Raw genomic sequence first — 22,963 nt, 5'->3', positions numbered from 1 at the left:
CAAATCGGGCCGCTGCGTTACCCAACGAGTGCCCCCTGCTTAGTGTGCTCAAGTTCAGATGGCTCACTCAGGGCACGCTAGGGTCCAGACTGGAGAAGAAAACACCCGCATCTGGACAAAACATGTGAAAGCATAATAAATCCACTCAACTTTTTATTTTATTTGTCATGTTTCCGTCTTTGCTAGATCAATGCTCCCAGATCTGCTCAGTCAACACACATACACACACAGATTAATTGCTGGGAATGCAGTAACTTTACACAGTCGGTCATTAGGTTCAGTGAATACTTAATGCTATTAAAAGCCCAACTGGAAAAAATATGTCGCTATTAAGACATTTTATTTTGTGTTCTCTGATTCTCATGACTATGCTCAAAACTAATTTTCCATCATGGTCTACTGATCAACCGATCTCTCAATATGGTATCATGATAGCAACATATTGAATTTCCCCTTGAGGATCAATAAAGTATCTATCTATCTATCTATCTATCTATCTTTCTATCTATTGTGCACTCTGTGGCATTTCCCACCTCACTGAACACAGACTCGCTAAAGTGCCAACAGCGCTGTGCGCGTGTGAGCTGTGGTGGTCCTTGTTCTCTATGTTATTGTGCTTACCCGAGCGTTGCTGATGTCTTTAAACATGTGACACAGCTTGTGAGTAGACAGACTAGCCTAAGCCCAGGCTGAGCCTGAGTGAATGGTGGAGTGTGTGAATGGGTCGTCGTTGTGGCGTTTCTGTTGTGATTAAGCCCATAGGAGAGAGAAAGAGCGCTGAGCTAAGAACCCATCCCTCATGGTGATCATAATGACCACGGATCTCCTGCTGGGCCGTAATAGGAAGCAGAAGATGTAATTGAGTCACCCCCATGTTTGCTGCATGAAAGTTCATTTAACGACTCCGTTCCCAGATCTCACCCAGCAACCCGACTGCGCTAATGAGACTTGTATACCGTCCTGCACCTATGATGTGTTGCCAGGTTGTTTTGTCGAGAATAAATTGACAAGCAACGTGGGTTTTTTTCTGTTTGTTTGTTTGTTTGTTTCAGTCAATTTATGGCAAGTCTTAACGGCGGAGAGCGTCTTATTTTGGTTAGTCTTGCTTCGGCCGTGTCCTTTCTGTCTGACTCCTCTATTTTGAGTCGGATGACTTGGCCCACTCACAAACAGAAATGAGAATAGGCTCTGGTATGAAGGTATGACATCACCCTCAGCTGCACAGCTCTTACCAGAAGCGCTGCTCACTCGCCGCGTGGGCTGTATTTCAACGAGGGCTTCTCCCAGGAGAGATCTACTTTCTCTCTCGCTCTTCTCTTTCTCACTCTCTCTCCTCTCTCTCTCTCACTCTTCCTTTCTTCCTCTGTATGTTTTAAGCTGCTGGAGATACACATGGTGCTGGATCTGGGAAATCTGTGACTCAGAATCTTAAGAGCTTGCGCAGAGGTAGCCCTGGGGCCAGAGGAGTTAAAGGAAAATTCCGGTTTTTAAACAACCCTTAACGTTCGTTTTCAAAACTGTGCAACTCACCGAGTGGTTAGGGGTGTTCGTTGATGTTCCAAAACAAGTAGCATAGCGAAATACAGTTTCTGTCGTCTTTTATTTGGCATTTTGTAAAATCCCATTGATTTCTGTTGGAAGACTCATTGCACGTTGATATTACTGCGCCACCGTCTATGCTTCAGGCTCAAATATTGAGCGGAAGTTTATACGCGGTTGTGAGTTGTCTTGAAAAAACAGCAAATAACTGGATTGAAATCATACATTGCGCCGATATATTTGTTTTTAATTATCAACGAACCCCACTAACCACTCGGTGAGTTGCACAGTTTTGAAAATGAACGTTAAGGGTTGTTTTAGGACATGTTTGAGTAGCCTACTACAGTATGCCCATTGCCAGTCACCCTGAGAAGTCAAAGGCGATTCAAAACGAGTCAGAAAAGTCGAGAAGGGACCAATCGTCAAAATTTCAGTGTCCACCACTCTAGTTCATCCAAAACAAACCAGAAAAGGGCCTTAAAGTGCTAAAAACTGGAATTTTCCTTTAACATTTGACCTCTTTCTAAAAGGTCAAGCGTAGGTAATGGCCACATCTCCACTATTCCTCTCTCTCTCTCTCTCTCTCTCTCTCTCTCTCTCTCTCTCTCCAGTCAGGTATATGCCTCAAATCAATGCAGTCCTTAACACAAGCAGGAAAAACAAGCCTCAACATGTTCAACTAACACGTTTAACCCACATTGATTGGGTCTTGCAAGTGTGGAGAGATGGTGTGGTTAAAAAACAGATTACAATTCACATACAAACACACACTCATATATATACTGTATGAACAAACACACACACACACACACACACACACACACACACACACACACACACACACACACACACACACAGTTTTACATTAATAAGGTGAAAGTTTGTCTTCAGAACTTGAAAGGTTTTGATTTTCTTTTCCCAACTGGTTTTGTTCTTATCAACCATCTTTAGTTGTGCCTGTTGGTACTGTCTGACAGGATAAGCATGTTTTTTTGGAAACGAGTATGGGGTTGTGAAATCCTTTCACTCCCTCCTTGGCTTTCTTTCTGTCTATAAATCAATAAATCTCCCTCCCTATATGTTTGTTTTAGAACTTGGTTTTTGCACAAGAAAAGGTGTGGGGGTACAAAGGTTTTAAAAGTATATCTGGACTTCATAGTTTTCTTTTGTAAGGTGAGCCTGGTCATTCTACTCAGCATTCAGTCATAACTTAAAAAGGGTAGTCACTGTTAGCTTGAATGATGGAAACATTTTCACTTTTTACTGGTTATTCTGAGTGTAGGCAACAAGTTGTTGTGATGATGTTTCATGAAATTAGGATAGTTTGGATCTCTGCCACCTGCTTTTGTTTGGCTGAATGCTTTCTGCTCATATACTGTATCGGCCATAATAGGAAACCCCTGGGGCAGTCTTTTCCTCCTTTAAGGTGTGGGTGGCGAAGCCATTAAAGTGCAGGTGTAAGCCACGTCTCTCTCTCTGTCTTTCTTTCTTTCTCTCTCTCTCCCTCCCTCCCTATCTCTCTCCTCTTCTCTCTCTCTAACACACACACACATGCGCGCGCATGCACACACACACACACACACACACACACACACACACAGAAAATGGTCGGCAGATTTGGTTTGAATTTAGGCGTTTCCATTAAGTAAGCAGATGCTAATCCCGACCATTTTTAGCGTTGACGTGAACATATTGATGCAAAAGTCAGATGACTGTCCTCAGGAAACTTCTTTTACAAGCCGGGGAGCAAACATTAACAGCACGCCCAGCTTTCAATTCAACCTGAGGGGACGGATTACCAGTAGGAGTGGGGGGTAGGGGGTTCTGCTTTGGCATCAGAGAACTATATCCATCCTTTAATTAGGGCCCGAACGCCGGAGTCAAGCAAGAATAAGAGTCGTTATAATTTGTCTCCGTTCTACAGTAGGGTGGCCCTTATCAAGTCCAAGTTTTTTTTTGTGCAAAATGTTTCGTGTCTTAACCTCTTAAACTGTTCCTTTTAACTTCAAAATTAGAAATATGCAAACATTTTGATAAAAAATATATATTTAGAGGTAGCTCAATCATGTGGAAGATTGCCTATGTTAAGCTGTGCTGCGTTATTGTGATATGCAAGTAATATTAAAAGTTGCTGCAAATGAACTACATTTTATTGAAATCAGAGCAACACTGACATGACAACAATCTCAAAAAAAGCACAACGTTTTCAACAATTCCTCATTTCTGATGCTCAGCAGCCAGTGTTGACTTTTTGCAGTCTGGATAGATCCGTCAGTGATCTTCCATTCTAATAGATGGCAGATTTGATCCAACTAATTCTGGTATGGTGGAACCAATCAAATAAACTTCACTTCTTGTTTTTGCCATGATTTTGCTCTTGGTACACAACACCACTGCAAGCAAAGCTGAGCAAGGAATGGTGAAGGTGCCTTTTCCTCATACAGTTTTGTGGCAAATATTTGGGGTTCCGTGGATACAATTGTTTGAATGTTTTAATGAAGACCAAAAAATGTGCTCTAAACCCAAACAATAACCAAGATGATCATCAATAGAAATATGTATTGATTCCACCAGGAAAGGTAAATCTGCTAAACCGAGTCATGGATGGATTAATTTGGATTTAGGCTCTACAATAAGTAAACTGAGATATGTATCTAAAATATGTATCTAAAATACATATTTAGGAATATATGGTGCATTAGATGCTTTTATGGAGATTGTTTTGGAATTTTACTAGCCAGTTACAATACCAATTCAAATTAGCTGTTTTTATGAAAATCATCAAACAGAAAATCATCTCAAAGTTTAAAGCTATTGAGCTACCAGTAATTATTATGTTTCTGCCATAAAAATTGGCATGCTGTATTTTCTTATATAAAGGAACAATTTGAAGGGTTAAGAGCATGAAAATTGGAGACTATAAAAATAAGGACCACCCTATTCTGCAGTGCATTGCCTTTTTTGAGGTGGTTCCCATGGGCGAAAACTCATGAAATTTGACATGCCCAACAGGTGTGAAATAATTCACCCGCGGACAAAGGCTTGGCCCCGGGCGTGGCTCAGGGACTCCCTAGCGCAACCTTATGTCATTGAGTCTTGTGCTCGTGTCAAAATTGGTATACATGATGTTGAGATGTTTGTGATTTTAAATTGAGAAGCTTTTTTTCATATGTTGTAATGTGCTGAAATAGCAATATGATGAATTTGCATACCTCGCCACATAAACAGGAAATGTGCCATGCATTGCTTGACATGGCTCAAACCTCACAGGTTATTAATTGTTATGGTTATGTTGATATTCACATGCCCATAATGCATATTTACCACAGCGCCACCATCTGGCAACAGATAGAATGGCTATTACAGTCGTAGCACAGGATCAATATTGACACACTTCTCCTAGATGAGGACATTATGTCAAGATGTTGTTGATGATAAATAGTAAAGGGATTGTTGATATGATGAAATGTGTTGAAATGGTGGCGCAATTAATTTTAATATTTTGCTGAATAAACACAAAATGGGTCATAAAGTCACAAAGCATTTGCTGATTTGGCTGCAACTTGTGAGTGCATGTTGAATTCCGAAATGTCATGGATCGCAGGTGCTTGGGCCCAGCATTGCCTCTTGTGGCTATATTCTTGATTGTCATTTATGAGTATTCATGGTAGGGAAAAAATGGATTTTGGAGAGCGTTGTTGCCACCTCATTCAGACTCAGAGCGAGGTTTTAGTGGTATGATTAGCTCTTAACACATCTACAAATACTCATATGGGCCTCGTGCGACTATTCTCGTTTCGAGTCTTTCTGGTCAGTTCTGTTTCCAGGCCTCGGCGAGAAGTGTGTCTTCCGTTTTGGAGAAGGACAAGCTGAGTACAAGGGCAAGGCCCAGTAGGAACGGTTGAAGGAAGCACTTTTCGCTGGACGTGTTTCAGAGCAAGTGGGACATGGTGATTGAATTTTATTCCTTTCCTCTTTCTCCTGGCTTCGGCATGAAAGAGCCTGGATGCAAATCAGCACTTTCCTTTGGCAGCGGCTCAGTTGGGTCCACTATTTATCCAGACCTTGATATGGCGTGGGTTTAATCGAGGTTTTGGAGTCAGCACTGTGTCTGTGTTGCATTGAGATGAAGACTCTGATTTTTCTTTTAAATGAAAATCAGATTGGATTTCTTTTAAAGGGTGTCTATTGAGTTTTTTTTCTGGAAATGTATGTATTGTGCATGGTTAAGTGAAGTAGAGATTGATTTAGTGCCTGTGATTATAGAACCTCCCTCAAGGGGTAGAGAGAGAGGGAAGGAAGGATAGAGAAAGGGTTAGAGGAGATGTGGCCCTCACCTTCTCTTGACCTTCTAAATCCAAAGGTGTCAAATGTGAACTCCTTTGACCAAACCATGTGTGGCTGATGTGTCAAACTCCTTGACAGACACCTTCTACCCTCCCCATATCTCTCAGAGCTTTAGTGCATAACGGTGTTGTCCTGTGTTGACCATTTGCTACTGAAACAGCACCAGCTGGCCTTTACCATTCATAGTGCTGTGATACATTTTATTGGTCCAGAATTCAAACTAAACTGATTAAAAAAATCTTGGTCATTCAGATGTTTTCTTGTTAAAAATCTGTCAATTCAGTTAATGTCATATCTGTCATTCACAAGCTCAAATTAACTTGCAACTGGAAAACATTAAATTAGGTCACTAATAAAAGACAAAAAGAAAAGTTTTGGATTTAAATCCAAAATATTTTGCAACGTTGCTCTTTGATGTCCATTGTCCGCGTTCCCACACTGTTCTGTGGTGGTGTTAGCTATAAGGCTATATGTTATTGGGTGGGTACGTGGAGTTCACCTGACATTTACCGGTAGTCATGAAAAACTCTCATGGATCATACCCTTCAAAGGCCACCAGAATATGGTTGTGTTTGTTGTTGTTTTACAGTGGTCTTTGAATAGTTTCCCTTAGGTTGATCAAAGACCCACTCCTATTTGAATGATTTCTTTTTATAAATTATGACAAATGATTTTTTACTATCACTATTCAGCTTTTCAGTAATACCACCTGAGTATGCTACTCAAAAGCCTTTGTGAGAGTATGGTTAGATAAACTATCACTATTCAGCTTTTTATAGTAATATCATCACATCTCTTGTCCTGTTGCCTGACTATGTAACTTTGTGAGGGTACATGTTTTGTCTCCCATTCTTGTCCATGTACCTCTGCTTGCATAACACCCCTATCTTTTCCACACTGTTCCTCTGAGACATGAATGGGGTGTGTGGCAAATGACTCTCAAAAGCTACTGTGTGCAAGGTGCCCCAAGAAGGTGCCCCAAGAAGCCTGGCGGCAACTTCAGAGACGTTGTACTGGTGCCAGCAGATTTCAAACGGGCCGCCCCACGGATCACTTTCTGTCCTGTGTGTCTTGGAGCGGCTTCAAAGATCCGAGGGGTCCTCTCGTTTGGCCTGTTCCTGCAGGGTGGGAGGGTCGAATGGGGCTGCTTTAGTCAGACCCCCAGGCTTAGAGAATGATCTCTGTGTTTGTGTTACAGGTGCTTAATTACTTACTTATGGATGTACTGGCTCTCTCTCTCTCTCTCTCTCTCTCTCTCTCTCTCTCTCATATATATATATATAAGTATATACTTACACACTACGGGCTCTATTTTAATGGTCTAAAACGGAAGTGTCTTTGCGCAAAACGCAATTCACTTTGTGGGCGGATCTCGGGCGCTGATGCTATTTTACCGGCGGGATATTTGACTGTTGCGCCTGACGCAAATCTAAAATGGGGTTGTCTGAAGTAGCTACATTAATCATGGGTGTGGTTTGGGCGTAACGTGCAATAAACCAATCAGAGCGTCATCTCACATTCCCTTTAACAACAGGCACGCTTGTTCCATAGCTGATTGCTATTATGGTGGCGTATTTGCCAGGCGCAGCCAGGAGCGTTCACAGCGCTATAATCACTGTTCAGTTGGGAACAGTTAGCTATTGATTTCATTTCATCTTGACAAAATGTAATACAGAATTGTCACAAAGACATACTTTCCGATGTTTGGGATCATTCTCACTGAATCACGAGGTTATGAATGCATGGTGATATATTTGCAATGTACAATGTAATCTAACATTACCTAATTTATGTCAACACATCAGTGATTCGTGAAAATGTGTACGCTAGATTTATGCCTATTTTTTCACATGGACACCACACTGATTTCCCTCGAGTGGTAATATTTTTCTTTGAAATTATGTATGGTTTACAGAAATGGGAACATAGATGAGAGCAGCTAAGTGTGCGTTGCGCAGCACAGGCGGCCAAGCAAGGGCTTCGTTTAAGTTGACCTAACTTTCAACTCTGCACAGTATCCCATTAACTGCGTGACAGTAGACTATTTACAATATTTTCTGTAAAGCAGAGTTTGTAAACACGTTATCATCAACTTAATTCACGCACAACATTTATTTGAGCAGGAGAGAATAACAATGAATGGATGCAGCAACTACAGAAATTGTACAGAAATTGTAACCATACTTGCTGCTTTCTTGTACTATCTGTTGCTGGTTAACAGCACATGAAAAGCTGATTTAAGCTAATTCACTAACTCAAGACTTCAAGGCCATCATGGATATAAAACTTTTTTTGAAAATAACGAAAGGATGGAGGGAACATAGCAAAGCTTGGAGTTATTTCACATGGGCTACAACAAGGTAGGCAAAATGATGGTGCTTAAAACCTTAGCGCAGCTGGAATAATGCTTAGGCTGATGTTAAAGCGCACGCGATGTTTAAAGCCATACACAACGGTAAATTGGAACAAAACTAAAAGTAACTTTAGCCTTTATAGGGCTGTAGCCTATAAAGTTGTCCAGATTAATAGGTCGTAATTAGGCGTTGTTGTAAAGATATTGCATGTAGATGTTGTACTATATAGGCTACTAAATATTTAGGTCACCAATGCACGAACAAAACCGGGAAATGGACAAATATTATCAAGGCTTTGAATGTTTCCGTCTGTGCACGGGGGTGTCTGTAGATCGGTGTGCAACGCATTCATTCATGCAGGCCTGTGGTCATGCATGCGCCCTTAAAATAGCATCTGCATTTTCGCCACAGACTTTAGACCAGGGAGTTCCTGGTCTGTGGCGGAATTGTTTTCTGAAACTGCAAAATATCAACAGTGAACGTTTGCGCCGGAACACGCCCCGTCTTTTCGCTGAACCGCCCCCGTGGGCGCAATCGCAATCTAATTTACAGGCATGTACCTGTGGAGGGAAAATTCCAATATGCGCTGCCCTACGTCTTTCTTTCTCTTTTAATTTCTACCTATCCATAACCATATTTACTTTTTTCTTTCCTATATCCAACTGCCTACATACCTACCAACGTACATGGTACATACTTTCTTATGACTTACTACCTATGACTTACTTACTGTAATATCTAACCTCTAACTTCCTACTTATTTACCATCTATCTTTTCACTACCCGCTGGTCTTTTTGTGCTCATAATTAAGTCCACCTGCCATGGTAGTGAGCCTGTTATCCCTATCAGCTCTTATGCTCAGAGTGCTTCACATCAGCTTAACAGCTGCTCTTCTCTCTGGTCTGACTGTGCTCTCACAATCCTGTCGTGATTTAGAGTAGCTATGTGATTAGGCCAATTATCCCATGTGTTTTCTCTCAAGCAACTTAGTGTGTCGTGGAGGCCATGAAGTGTCACGAAAGCCTGAGTTCTATGCTACTTTACACGCCCCAGGGAGTTGAACCCCTCGACCTCAGTAGTGCCCTACTGACTACACCCGAAGAGATAAAAGTGTTTTCAGTCCTCAGTGTTGCTATTGATTGTAATTGAGGGTGTGGCGGTTTTTGTGGTTGTAGTAAGCAGTGGTTAAATGGAGGGCCTCTTTATTGTCAGACCAAGAGGTTGGTTAACATGGAGGCGATGGGCTACTTGGAATGAGTGGAACGCGGGGGGGCACAGAGTCGGGCGTGGCTGTGTCCCTGCAGAAAAGGGGTCATGGAAAGAACAGAGCAAGATGACACTACTAGTATTTTCGAGGGGTATGAAACCAGACGCTGTTTAATGGGAGGTGAACATTTTGATTTAACCACACGTGTCAAAACAGGCCCTTTTCAAAACAGGACGCAAACTGGAGTTAATCTTTTGTGTAAAGGACTTTTTTAGTGACTTTGTACAAAAAAATCAAATGTAAATTTAATTATATAGCAACATTAAGTTAAACTGCAAATCAAAGTATTAGAAACACATTAAACTGATGTAATAGCTCTGTATCAGTTTGGAGTAGAATCGGTGTAGAATCTGAATGATATGGAATGCATACATCATCCTGTCACCCACGTGAACAGGAAATACAGCTGGAGTTGTGTCCCGTGGACTCGTCAGGGAGCTCTCCGTGCCATTAGCGAAACTTTCCAGACTTTTGATTTCCACTGTGCTCAGCACCTTAAGTGTCCCAGACACACTGGGCTGAGAGTAACCTCGGCCAAACCCCTTTAGCCTTTTAGCTGCTCTGCCACATTGTAAAAGCTGTGATTTGCACAGCCTTTTTTGTTTTTGTTGTTATACACACAGGAGTGGCCAACTGGAGGGGTCTGTTGAGGATCAGAGACTTTTGGAGGGAGTGTGTGTGTGTGTGTGTATGGGGGGGGGGGGGTGATGGTGGTGTTGAGGGGGGAGAATGAGAGCAGCCATTTGGTTGTCAGTGTGTGTGGGGGTGCGGAGAAGATTCACGACCACAACTTCACAGCTGTTTCCAAGGTCAGTCGCGAACGAAGAGAGCTCCCAGTGCGTGTCAGCGTCGAGTCAAACTGCCAGAAGCGGTTTTCCCTCCATTTCTCCATCTTGTTCCTCTTTCACAGCAGGGCAGACGTGCACTCTTCACATGGCAAGGCTGAGTATCTTTCATAGAAAGAAAATCTTTGGCACTGGCCGCTCAGACACCCAGACATACTCGCTGGTAATGGGAGTGTGGTCCAGTCTCTCGTCATGGTTTTTAGAGTCACCACCCGTATCACCTGACCTATCTGTTACTCAGATTCACCACAGCCTTTATTTTTTTTAATAGTCTATTAATAGCCAGATGGTGGCTTGACTCCCCGTCTTCCTCAGCCTGGTTTGATGCAATAACATGGCCGTCCAAAACAAATTTTTATGAGCCTGTAGAGCTGCGTGTAGCAGTGAATTGATATTCAAGAAAGGTTATGATCGGTGTAGCAGTCTTGAAATACGTCATGTCTGAAAATCATTACCATAATAAATGCTACCGTTCTTATTCAGTCTGTTTTTGTTGAACAAATTCTGAACAAGTTTTATACTAAGGAAATTCAGATTCTGAAAAAAATTCTGACCAGGTATGTTGAATGCTCAGGAAAGCATACTGTTTAGTGGCAGGAAAGGGTTTGTTTTAAGTGAATTAAATCATTTGTAAGTGGAAAACCACAACTTCTCAGATCACTGGTATATTCATGCTGAGTCATTATAAAATAGGCCCACCATTTGTTTTTCACAGTAGACAGACACTACAGGCTGAAACACAGACTACTTTAAAACACAGAGTGCAGTGTAGCTTGTCACAGATTAATTAACTGCTCAGAGAGGGTATCTTCTGTTCCTTTTCAGTCAAACAACCGTTCATTCTTTCTGCCTCTATAATAGACACAAATGCCAAAGAGGCTTTGGAAGACAGCCCTCTGTAATTTAGTATTGTGTCTAGCGCCATCACCTGGTCTTGACCTTAAAGTGCATGTGACTCAACTCTGCTTTTCCTTTTATGTTTTGCAGGTCGCAATGAGTTGATAGCAAGATACATTAAACTGCGTACTGGAAAGACACGCACAAGGAAGCAGGTGAGTCTGACTACTGAGCATCGTGGAATTGCCGATTTAAGAAAAGTATTATGCACATAAAGCTTAATTACTTTTAATTAAACCCATTTGTGTTTAGGCCTACCTCCCAAATAATCAGTCACAAACAGTAGGGAAAGTTTATGTAAAGAAATATGTGTTATTAGGTTAAGTAAACACAATTATTCTTAGAAATGAATATCACCTAATCATTATCACCTTTAGGCTATTGTCTCATATTACTATGTTGAGTCAACATACATGTATGTTCTAGGCCTTACTATATCCATGTAGTACTGTATGAAACCAGCTATGTTGACACTGAGTTAATCTGCTATGAAGATGAGCATTTTTAAATGAACCACTATGTTCTCTCGGTTCAACATCTATCCCCCTGTGTCACGTACCTCAGGTGTCTAGTCACATTCAGGTGTTAGCGCGGAAGAAAGTACGGGAGTACCAAGCTGGCATAAAGGTAGGGCTGACCTGCCACCTAGTGGCAAGGGCTTGAAGGGGCCTCTCTTTCCTCCTTGGTCACTCCTCTTCCTGTTACTTTCTCTCTCTCCCTCTTCTCCTCTTTTCTTTCCTTTTCCTGCCCTGTCCTCCTCCACTCTTTCCTCTGCAGGTCTCTAGCCATTTGCAGGTTCTTGCGCGGAGAAAGTCACGCGAGATTCAGTCAAAGCTGAAGGTATGCGCTTGTCTGCAGGCTAATCGAAGGCTTCCAGTTGCTTGTGTCTGGGCTAACCGAGCTTGACTGCAGTAGGGTCTAACTGAAGAAAAAAGAAAAAAAACAGTTGAATGTGTTAACGCAACACCCATGCTTACATTTCATTGCTGAGATGGTTCATGTTAAGGCCAGTAAATGACTTTAAAGAGGATGCTGCATTGTTCAGCATAGACCAATGCAAAATCACATAGAGACGAGAGGATCATACATGTTACTTACTGGCAAAGCTGTCTATGAATGCCTTTTTTAAAACAGTCTAGAAAAAAACGCTTTGAAAATGCTGCACTCTTGCATACTGTAGAGCTTTGGAGTGGGTTATGAAAACATTGACTTAACCTGTTGCTGCCTGAATCGCTTTGACATGCATGTAATGACCTCGTTATGTAACCCGTGTGTGTGTGCATGTGCATGTGTGTGTGTGTGTTTGTGTGTGTACATACCTGAGAGTTCATTCCTGTGAGTCACCTATCTGTGCTGCTGCCAACTGGCTGGCTGTACTGTGCTGTGCCACACACTAACACTCACCTCCTAACTCCTCTGAACTCATTCGAGCCCTACACATCCTCCTGTACTTTTCCTGTAGACCTCACACCCTCTGCCCTTCATTGTTTCATGATTCCACATCATCATATCATCTAAGATTTGAACTACCTGTTTATTTCAACTGTTCACTGATACCCCTGTGGTCATTATTAAGTGTATTACTCAATATAATAACACTCACCAATTTATTTGTTGTGTTGTCTGAGCATTCATTTATGATATTGGAGATCAACCATAACCCAAAATAACACATTGTAAACACATTGCATTTCGCTAGTCTTTTTTCATTTCTGCTTACCAGCAATTCACTATTTCAGTGTTTCCCACAGAATTAAATTTTATTTGTGGTATTAGGTTTGCAGAATTAACTTGAATGCAACAGTTTTTAACAAATTAGCGCAGCGTGGTTATGATGCTTACTAGATTTAAGCACAATTTAGTACAACATGGAAAATCATTGTGTGGTGGTCAATGTTGATATTGTGGTGGGCCGCCACAGATAAGTCAATGTATGGGAAACACTATATTTACATGAGTTAATATTCAAATTTTAATTTCATAACACATGATTAAATAGCTTATGACAATGTGGTCTTCAAACTATCCTTAGTAGTCAGCAAGCAGATGTGGTAAAATATCATATTTTATATCAGTTCCTCACTCTGCCCATGCACGACTCCAAAGCAAATTTGTGAGTGCGTATGTGAGTTGTCTGTTTAGTGGTCCTGGCAGACTTCAGCAATCTGCCAGTTTTGCGACACTGTCTATGTACCTGTCTATGTAGCTACGCTAGTTTACACTTTTAATTGATGTTAAAAATGATCATCATGACCAGTGAAAGAGAATGTGGAATACAATTAGCTTACTAGCATCAAACTGTCAAGACGGGGTTAGTTAAAAGCGAAACCTCTAACAAAACAAAGGTTCCAAGACATGATGGAAATGGTTCATCGAGTATTGTGTCGTATGTTGTGGAAGGACTATTGTGGTCTTTTTTTGGGATATTTAGGGAGTTACGTGGTCAGGGAGTTTTTTTTTTTATTATTGGTTAAGTGGTCCCCGGTCTGAAAAAAATTGAGAAACACTGGCTTATGAACATTTTAAATATTAAGTTGTTTTGATGATCTTCTATAACCATGTCAATTATATATGTTTGTATTTTGTCTGTACTAAAACCACCAGTATAAAGGTATCATAGAATTGTAGGCCTACTATAATTGGGGGCCAAGCAGCGAAGCTGCGAAGGCACCCATTGAGTTACTAGCTTTTCCTATTATTACACTTCTGCCATTGGAGTCTATGGCAGCCCATAGAACGCCTGGCTAAAAAGTGCAGATTTTTTGGCAGAAAGTTTCGGGACACTCCACTGACCATTCACACTCATTTACGGACCTCTAAACCCAGCCATCTAGCGCCACCAACAGGTCAAAATCTGGCCGAAAATTGAACCGCTGGGTCTAAAGTTATGAAATTAGGCACACTGATTCAGCACTGTCCCATGATCACTCTCACCAATTTCCAGAACTCTATGCCCAACACTCTAGCGCCACCAATGGGTCGAACCTGGATTGCATTCATGCATGTGACCATTGAATGGTACGTCCGATTTTCACATATCAGGCACCGTTGGAATCCCTGGACCGACCTAAGTTCAATGACCCCTATCCCGTCACTTTCCGCCATATTGGACCTCCGCCATATTGGATTTAGTCCAAACTCTACGAAAAGTTTCAGCGGTTACAAATTTCATCCGATTTTCACAGAACTTGGAGGAGATGATCTTCTGCCCGAGCCGCAAAAACGATACTTGTCAGATTTTTCAATTTCATTTTTGTTTGCCTGTAACAGCCAATCAAATATGGTGATGAAGCCGCCAAACAGGAAGTGGACTAACATCTCCGTGACGCTTTGAGTTAACATAACAAAACTCGATACCATTAGTCAGGACACTGTCCCAATCACTCACAGCAATTTTTATGCATATACATTGAACACTCTAGCGCCACCACCAGTTCAATGCTGGACATGCGTTCATGCGCGTGATCCTTGACTCTTTTGTCTGATTTTCACAATTGAGGTAGCGTCTTAATCCTTGGAACATCCCAAGTTCATCGACCCCTATCCCGTCACTTTCCGCCATATTGGACCTCCGCCATGTTGGATTTAGTCCAAACTCTACGAAAAGTTTCAGCGGTTACAAATTTCTTCCGATTTTCTCAGAACTTGGCGGAGATGATCTTCAGACCGAGCCGCACAAACGATACTTGTCAGATTTTTTAATTTTAAGTTTATTTGCCCGTGACAGCAAATCACACATGGCGACGATGCCGCCTAACAGGAAGTGGGCTAACATCTCGGCTACGCTTTAATGTATGAAGTCCAAACTTGGTACAGGGACTTGGTATCTGATTGTGAGGACGCACTAGGAAATTGGCATCATTTGGCCTCTATAGGGGGCGCTGCAATACAGGAAGTGAGCTTGTATCTCAGCAATGCTTTGATGTACGAAGTCCAAACTTGGTATAGAGACTTGGTACCTGATTGTGGGGATGCACTAGGAAATTGGCGTCATTTGGCCTCTACAGGGGGCGCTGCAATACAGGAAGTGAGCTTGTATCTCAGCAACGCTTTGATGTATGAAGTCCAAACTTGGTACAGGGACTTGGTATCTGATTGTGAGGACACAGTAGGAAATTGGCATCATTTGGCCTCTATAGGGGGCGCTGTAATACAGGAAGTGGGCTCATATCTCAGCAACGCTTCGTTGTATGAAGTCCAAACTTGATACATGGACATATTAGCTGATTGTGAGGATATGCAAGGAAAGTGGTCTCATTTGGCCTCTAGGGGTGTTGCAATAAAGAAAGTGAGCTCACATCTCAGCAACACTTTGGTGTATGAAGTCCAAACTTGGTAGACGGATATGGGAGCTGATTGTAAGAACGCACAAGGACATTGGTGTAATTTGGCCTCTAGTTGTGCTTTAACAAAGTAAATTAGCTTATTTCTCAGCCGTTCTTTATCCAATTGCCATCAAACTTGCTGTGAGTGCTTGCTCATCCCATGGCAACGCCATTCCTGCTATAGCGCACTGCTTGGCCCCCGCATTGCTGCTTGCAGCTATATTTATATATAGTTATATCCCCCCTCTTGAGAGTTCTATTTGAATCTGATATTTTTTAATCTGAATGTCAACAAAGATACAATGAAGACCAGTTAAATAATGAGTAGTGCACAGTACATCTTACATAGTCCTAGTTGTTTCATCTGATCTAAGGACATAAAGACTGATAGTCAAATGTATACATCATTACGGCTGTACTGTCTATACTAGACAGCATTACATCCTGATGACTCATTCAGTAACTTTATTGACTTAAATTAGAACTAGATCATTGGACATAATAACATAGACAAGACATAGCCTACAAAGTGTGAAGCGTACTTCTTTTACTTCTGCACAAGTAAAAAGATTTACAAATATCTAAGCACCATCATCACAGTTATCATTATCCATTTATTATACACTTCACAGAATAGTAAAAACAAAAGCACACATTCCTATTACCCAGTTATCTATGACTTTATCACAATAATGTTTTTTTCTTTCCTTTAATTTAGGCCATGAACTTGGTAAGTGGTGTTGCTTTTGAATAGCTTTGCCTGTTTTGCAGCAGTATGACCTCGGCAAATATGAAATGGCTGTTCCTTCCTCTGTAGGATTAATGAGAGCTTTTGGCTTGGCTTCTGCTTGCCCTGTGCCCTAAATGCTCCTCATAAGGGACTCCTAACTGTGGGCTACCACACCTGAGAGGAAAAACTACAACCAGTTTGGTTACTTACCGGTATGAGCTGTTCCGAAGTGGACAGGAGGGTGCGGTGGTTTCAGAACTTGTCGAGTGAAACTCAGTGTTGTATTTTTTTACAATACAAAACACACTACTGACTAAGATGGAGATAAACTAGATGGAGGCCTTAAGGGCATAGGACCTGATTTGAGAGGTGGAATATTTGTTTAAGAGGCCTTAACAGACTGTGAGCACTGTCAACTTTGAAAAAAAAAACATAACAATGTTCCACTGATTCTCTTTATATGAAACCATCTCAGCATATGAAAGGAGTATTTGTAAAGGTACTATCACATATTTATCTATCACATATCTGAAATTGGTTTTGACAGAACACAAATAAGATGATAACTCTCCATGTTGGACACACAGAAGTACTCTAAATCTCTGGTGTTGGTTAAATCCTATTAAAGAACTTGAATGCTTTGGCTGTGACCTGTATTCTCATATCACCGTAAACTTGACCAGATATCCTGAAATGCTTCTACTTCTGCAGACACGCTCTATGCCTTTTATGTTCCTCTGTCTCACACCCTTACCATCTTTGGTATATTACACATTCACCTCTGTTTCTTTATAACCACACATTCCACCTCTTTGCATATTGTATGCAAGTTCTTTACTTGCATTTGACGCTTCACACAATTAACATGAGAAGCATGTTGTCTTCCACCATCTTTTTTATAATTACAAGATGTGTTAAGCTAAATACTGTATATTCAAGTATTTAAATGAATGGATGTATACATTTAAACTGTTTAAGAGTACATGAGTATACCATGAGCTCAGGGAAGCCTTGACCTTTTTTCCCTCTCGCCTTCCTCAGGACCAGGCTTCCAAAGACAAGGCCCTGCAAAGCATGGCCGCTCTGTCCTCGGCTCAGATCGTCTCGGCGAGCGTGATGAAGAGCCAGCTGGCCCACATGTCCCAGCCCCCTTACCCCCCACCTACCCGGGTAAGACGGTCAAATTCACCAGCTTTAGAAGTCCATCATCATAACATACGGTCTCGTGCTATTCTAATGGCCCATTTTAGTATGTGGACATTCTGTTGACAGTGAGGACTGTAAGTGGTATTTTTTGGTTGTGTGAAGTAAAGTAAGGGTAAGGATTAGGCTTTTAGGTTGCTCTAAATGACAGTTGCTGTGTTTATTGACCAGTCAGTAGTGATAGTTTGTGAAAATCATATCTTGTAATATTTGTCTGTGTTCTAATCTCCAGTTTTGGCCTGGCCCCATCCCAGGACAACCTGGACCTTCTCAGGAGTAAGTCTATTCACAATATTTTAATATTTTTAATGTAGCTTACCTCCCCAGTAGGTATATGAAATGTAAGCTAATGTTTTAATAGGCATCTGTAAAATGTTTTTCTCAACAGTCATCTTCTCTGTTGCAGCATCAAACCATTCGCACAAAGCCCGTATCCCAACCTTCAACCCCCTGTGCCCACACCTATAACAAGTGAGCGCTTCTCTCTCTGCTCCTACAGTTTTAACTGTGGTTTCCTAGTCACACACAGGCACATTTTAATAGAACAAATGTTATTTATATGCACATTTCACTGTATTTCAATGGGACTGCTGTCATCAGTGTTTTTCTCTGTCACTATTAGGTTACGAGCCTTTACCCACTCCACTCCCTCCGGCAGCGACAGCAGTACCAGTGTGGCAGGACCGGACCATCGCCTCATCCAAACTGCGTATGCTTGAATACTCTGCCTTCATGGAGGTGCAGAGAGACCCTGACACAGTAAGCCATCACAATAATCAGGACCATGATTAAACAGTCCTCCCTTTCCTTCTTTCAGCATTCAGAACTCAAACAAAAATGTTGGCTGCTGCATATTGATTAATTCATTGTGTTGGCAGTTGACTTACCACATACTGTAGTTTTCATAGAGAAAATTATGAGCCTTGACTGTACAGAATACACAAGTTGAAAGGTTGAAAATTTCAATGAAAAAGCTGCTTAACCATCCAGCCACGTCAGGATGTCAGGTATCCAGCTTCACCAGTTCAAGTGTTTCTCTTCTCCCTCCACAGTACAGCAAACACCTTTTTGTCCACATTGGGCAGACAAACCCCTCTTACAGTGACCCCCTCCTGGAGGCAGTGGACATTCGGCAGATTTATGACAAGTTCCCTGAGAAGAAAGGAGGGCTGAAGGAGCTTTATGAGAAAGGACCACAAAACTCCTTCTTCCTTGTTAAGTTTTGGGTGAGTGCCAGTGTGAGCACCTCTCTGCTGCCCCCGTCAGGCATGGATGCACTCCTACACTCCAACTTGCAACATGATCCAGTTCTCTCCCTACGTAAAAAAATGCTGCTGTGCCCCTAATAATGCATATCAAAATATAACTGCAAAAAATAACTACTGACATTTGGCTCCTTCAGGCCGATCTAAACAGCAGTGGAATCCAGGATGGTCCAGGCTCCTTCTACGGTGTCAGCAGTCAGTACAGCAGCTCAGAGAACATGACTATCACAGTCTCCACAAAGGTCTGCTCCTTTGGGAAACAAGTGGTGGAAAAAGTGGAGGTAAGAGCAAGACATTTCCTTCCATCTGTGCACAAATTGCACATGTTTTACATATTTTTTATCGAAAAAAAACAAAACCTTTCTCTACAATCTGTGTGATACTGCGTTTTCATTGGCACGGTCCCATCAGACGGAGTATGCTCGTATGGAGGGTGGGAGGTATCTGTATCGGATCCACCGCTCACCCATGTGTGAGTACATGATCAACTTCATCCACAAGCTGAGGCACTTGCCTGAGAAGTACATGATGAACAGTGTGCTGGAGAACTTCACCATCTTACAGGTAATGTCCATGTTCTGTTACTTATTAGCCATGATATATACGTCAGAGTACCTAATATGTGTGCATTGAATGACATGACTTAGTTAATCAGACTTAATGTCTCACACACTCAGGTCTATATCAGTTGTATTTTGACACAAAAATGAAATACATTGAAATAAACGTAAATTAAAAAGAAATTAAATATAACAATCAGTATTTTTTGAAGTATAGTAATTATTTGAATTATAGTTAGATGACTGAAGGCGAAGCTAGTGCAGGTGTAGCCTACTCTAGTCTAACAGAATGTATTTTCTGTTTTCTCTCTAGGTTGTGACAAATCGAGACACCCAGGAGACCCTCCTGTGCATAGCTTTTGTTTTTGAAGTGTCTACAAGTGAGCATGGGGCACAGTACCATGTCTACAGGCTTGTAAAGGACTAATGCTCCCCAAGCAATGGGCCACGGGCCTACCGGACTGGAATCTAGCTCCTCTCCTCATAAACTGCTTTCTGATCAGTTACAAAAACCAAACAAACACAGAACACAAAGGGATGCCGAGCTCCGACAACGCTGACATAGAGTGAAGCTGCCAAGAAAAAAAAAATTAAAGTGTGTATATTTTATAGAACAGTGGGTATTTTTCTATGAAAATCACTGCAGGTTTTGTAAAATAGGAACTTTATAAAATGGAAGACAAGCAAAAAGGCAAGCAATATGATGCACTATGTTGTGTAAGGGCAATTTTTTATAAACCTATTTAAGTGTTTGAAACTTGCGTAAAAGGTTGAATTGGTCTCATGCCTTAAATGGAGATATGTTTTTAGGGATGTTGCTTCTTACTTTTTTCATATGGAATGCAGAATTGAAATAGTGACGTGATTTTGTTTTTGTAAGAGGGTAATTTATGTCCTTTGTTATGATTTAGAGTCTGGGTAGTAGATGGACAAAAGGAAACTCTGACAGCACATTTCAATGAGTTGCTCTCACCTCAGACGTTCAGTCTGGAGTTTGAGAATAGGCAGTTGGCATGCTGATGTCATACGCTATCCATTTGGGCAATCACTGGTGTAAAGTGCGAAAGACTTGAGTTTCCTGCCAAAATGTTCCACTACCTCCTAACTTCAGACGGAGTGTACACTTTGAAGTGGTTCATAGACTTTTTTGGAGGAAAACCATGTTGACCTTTATTGTGTGATGGAAAGAAACACAATATGTGTGTTTCGAAGGTACGTGTTACAGTAAGATAAAATGCAGTGAGATTTTATTGGTGTGTTGTTGTTCGCATCAGTGCAAAAGAGCAGCAGGTTGTCACTAAGTGACAACATGTCAGTTACAGTACATAGGCTTATTGTCTTTTTTTTTTTTTTTTTAAAGCTTAACGTCTTTAACCATTATTGTTTTAACTGCAAATGTGTCAGGTGACTATTTCTACCTCCTGGTGTTGTGTATTTACTATGCATGGCTGCAAAGGCCTTCTCATCATCATCATCATCAACAACAACATCAACACAGCTGTTTGTCTGCCAGGAGCCGTAATCGGAGCCTGAAGCCTCATGTTTTCCTATGAGGGTTATTGTATCAGCATTGATGTGGGCACTGTGAATTTCTAACCAGGGTTTGTGAAATACACAAAAGAAATTGGCAAGCCACTGTCCTTGGGAACATTCAGTACATTTGTCAAATTGGGTGTCAGTCGAGACATGATTATAAAAGTAGAATTGAACAAAGTACAATGAATAAAAGTACAATGAACAATTTATTTCCAAATTGTGTTACAGGAATTATCAAGTATCATATGTTATGATACACACTTTTTTCTCTGCCAGTTCCTGAATTTGACACAGAAAAAAAGTATTATTGTTTTTTCTTTGTTTGTTTATTGTTTCGTTTTATTTTTATTTCAGTATATTTTTTACAGTACCCTAAATGTGCAAATGCACTGTACACAACATTGACCTGCTTAGCATAATGTACACTGCTGTGCAAATATTTTAGGTACTTGTAAATGTAGGGAAGCTTTGAAAATAATATTATTATTTTTTACTTATCAACTAATTTGATAGAGTGCAGTAGTAAGGTAAACAAAACAAACAAACAAAAATAAAATAAAATCGATATTTGGTGTGACCTTTTTAAACCAGCATCAGTTTACCTTGGTTGTATCAAGCATTTTGGAGAACTTGCCACAGTTTGTCAATGAATTATTGATTCTTCCTTGTCTCTTCATGCAATCCCAAGTTACACTGGTTTCTCATGTCCTTTCATTTTTGATTCTGCAATGATTTGCAACTTTTTATGCGAAATGTATGTCTCACTGGAATATATTTTAAAAATAATCAATGTTTGATAATTGACACAAACACAACACAAATTCTAAAAATGATAGAAAATAAGGTTCAAAAAGATGTGAAACTAAAAAGTGCCTAAACTTTTTGCACAGTAGGCCTACTGACACCAGTGTTGACTACCCAATGAGTGGCTCCCTGAGAAGCACTCAGGATTGTTCACAAGTGTGACTTGACATAAAATGTATTGTGCTTTACTGAGAGAAAAAAAAAAAAGTTAGATGTCTCTAACCTATGTTTATTGTGGGCCACAAATGTATCAAGGTATGGCTATTTGTTTTCCATTTCTGTGGCGTTGTACTTCAGCCCAGAGCTGTAGAAAACACTCCTATGTTTGTCAGCTTTTAAAGGCCTTATTTCTCCAGAAAGTATCATGTCTATTTACCATGTAAGGTCAACCCTAGAATGACTAAAACAATTATATACTAAAACAGGAATAGCCTTGGATGGGCCTTCTTTGTACTATCATAAATTAATGACCACACTTTGTCAGTCTAACAATTTTGACACTCTGGATTTAAGCTATTACGTCAGTGTATTTTTCCTGTGTGATGTTGCATTCAACATGGTTTTGCTGTTGCCCATTTTGTATATTTTTTCATTTACCATTTAATTTTTGCCTTCATGCATTGGTGCTTTCAATACCATTGGTACTCTTATATTTTGAGGGTGGTAACATTAAACTGCGTTTTTGTTGATATACCAATAAAATTGCATGGCTCGATTGGGCCATTGTTTGCTGGCAACACTCAAAATCATGGGTCATTCTATCAAGTCAGCTGAATACAGCACGGCTATTTAAAGCATATGTCATGACTACACTGTTTATGTTTTATTAACATCATGGTGTTTTCGCCATATTGACCTGAATGTGAAAATGAAGAGTGATCACATTGTAATAACAAAGCAACGTCAAAAGAGTCATGAAATGTTATGATGGTGACCTCAGGGCCTGGGTAATGCCAACGTGTTTTTGTGACTGTGTGTGTGCACCAGTTGGCTATACGACGGGTCCCAAATTAGCAAAGTGACTTCTCACTGGAAAGATCAAATGAGAGCTGAGATGAGATAGATAGGCTACCATAGCCTACTTAACTCATGTATAAATACTATCACATGCAGGAATAGTGGTTGATTTGGTAGGCTATTCTGAATTGTAACCTACCCATCGACCCCTGGAAATATGCGCAGTTTTGCGCACGTATCCATGTAGTCCTTATCATTGTGATAACTATGCTAACGTTTAATCGATATCACCAGCATCTACAGGGCGACTGTGAATAATATGTGAAGGCCAAG

General features: G+C 40.8%; 1 protein-coding gene across 10 annotated transcripts in view; it reads left to right on the top strand.

Moving 5' to 3' along the window:
- Positions 1–22,412, top strand: part of tead3a (TEA domain family member 3 a) — a 33,180-nt gene extending 10,768 nt beyond the window's left edge. For 3 of the 10 annotated variants that reach the window (XM_076277055.1, XM_076277054.1, XM_076277056.1), the window contains exons 3-13: positions 11,341–11,405; positions 11,815–11,877; positions 16,294–16,305; positions 17,347–17,475; positions 17,741–17,784; positions 17,897–17,979; positions 18,131–18,267; positions 18,561–18,734; positions 18,911–19,054; positions 19,185–19,337; positions 19,647–22,412. In XM_076277055.1, the coding sequence (XP_076133170.1) occupies positions 11,341–11,405; positions 11,815–11,877; positions 16,294–16,305; positions 17,347–17,475; positions 17,741–17,784; positions 17,897–17,979; positions 18,131–18,267; positions 18,561–18,734; positions 18,911–19,054; positions 19,185–19,337; positions 19,647–19,760 (1,118 nt within the window). In that variant the 3' untranslated portion in view covers positions 19,761–22,412. Of the gene's footprint in view, positions 1–11,340; positions 11,406–11,814; positions 11,878–12,027; positions 12,091–16,293; positions 16,306–17,346; positions 17,476–17,740; positions 17,785–17,896; positions 17,980–18,130; positions 18,268–18,560; positions 18,735–18,910; positions 19,055–19,184; positions 19,338–19,646 lie in introns of all 10 variants that reach the window. The other 7 variants (XM_076277057.1, XM_076277061.1, XM_076277060.1 and 4 more) reach the window with 7 other exon arrangements.
- The last annotated feature ends 551 nt before the right edge of the window (positions 22,413–22,963 follow it).

This window comes from Alosa pseudoharengus, unplaced genomic scaffold (assembly GCF_046254945.1).
Source record: "Alosa pseudoharengus isolate Yale_2024_CS ecotype anadromous, Long Island Sound unplaced genomic scaffold, YU_APseudo_1.1 YU_APseudo_1.1_scf_9, whole genome shotgun sequence".
Lineage (NCBI taxonomy): Eukaryota > Metazoa > Chordata > Actinopteri > Clupeiformes > Clupeidae > Alosa > Alosa pseudoharengus.
This window is presented reverse-complemented; position numbering and strand designations above follow the sequence as displayed.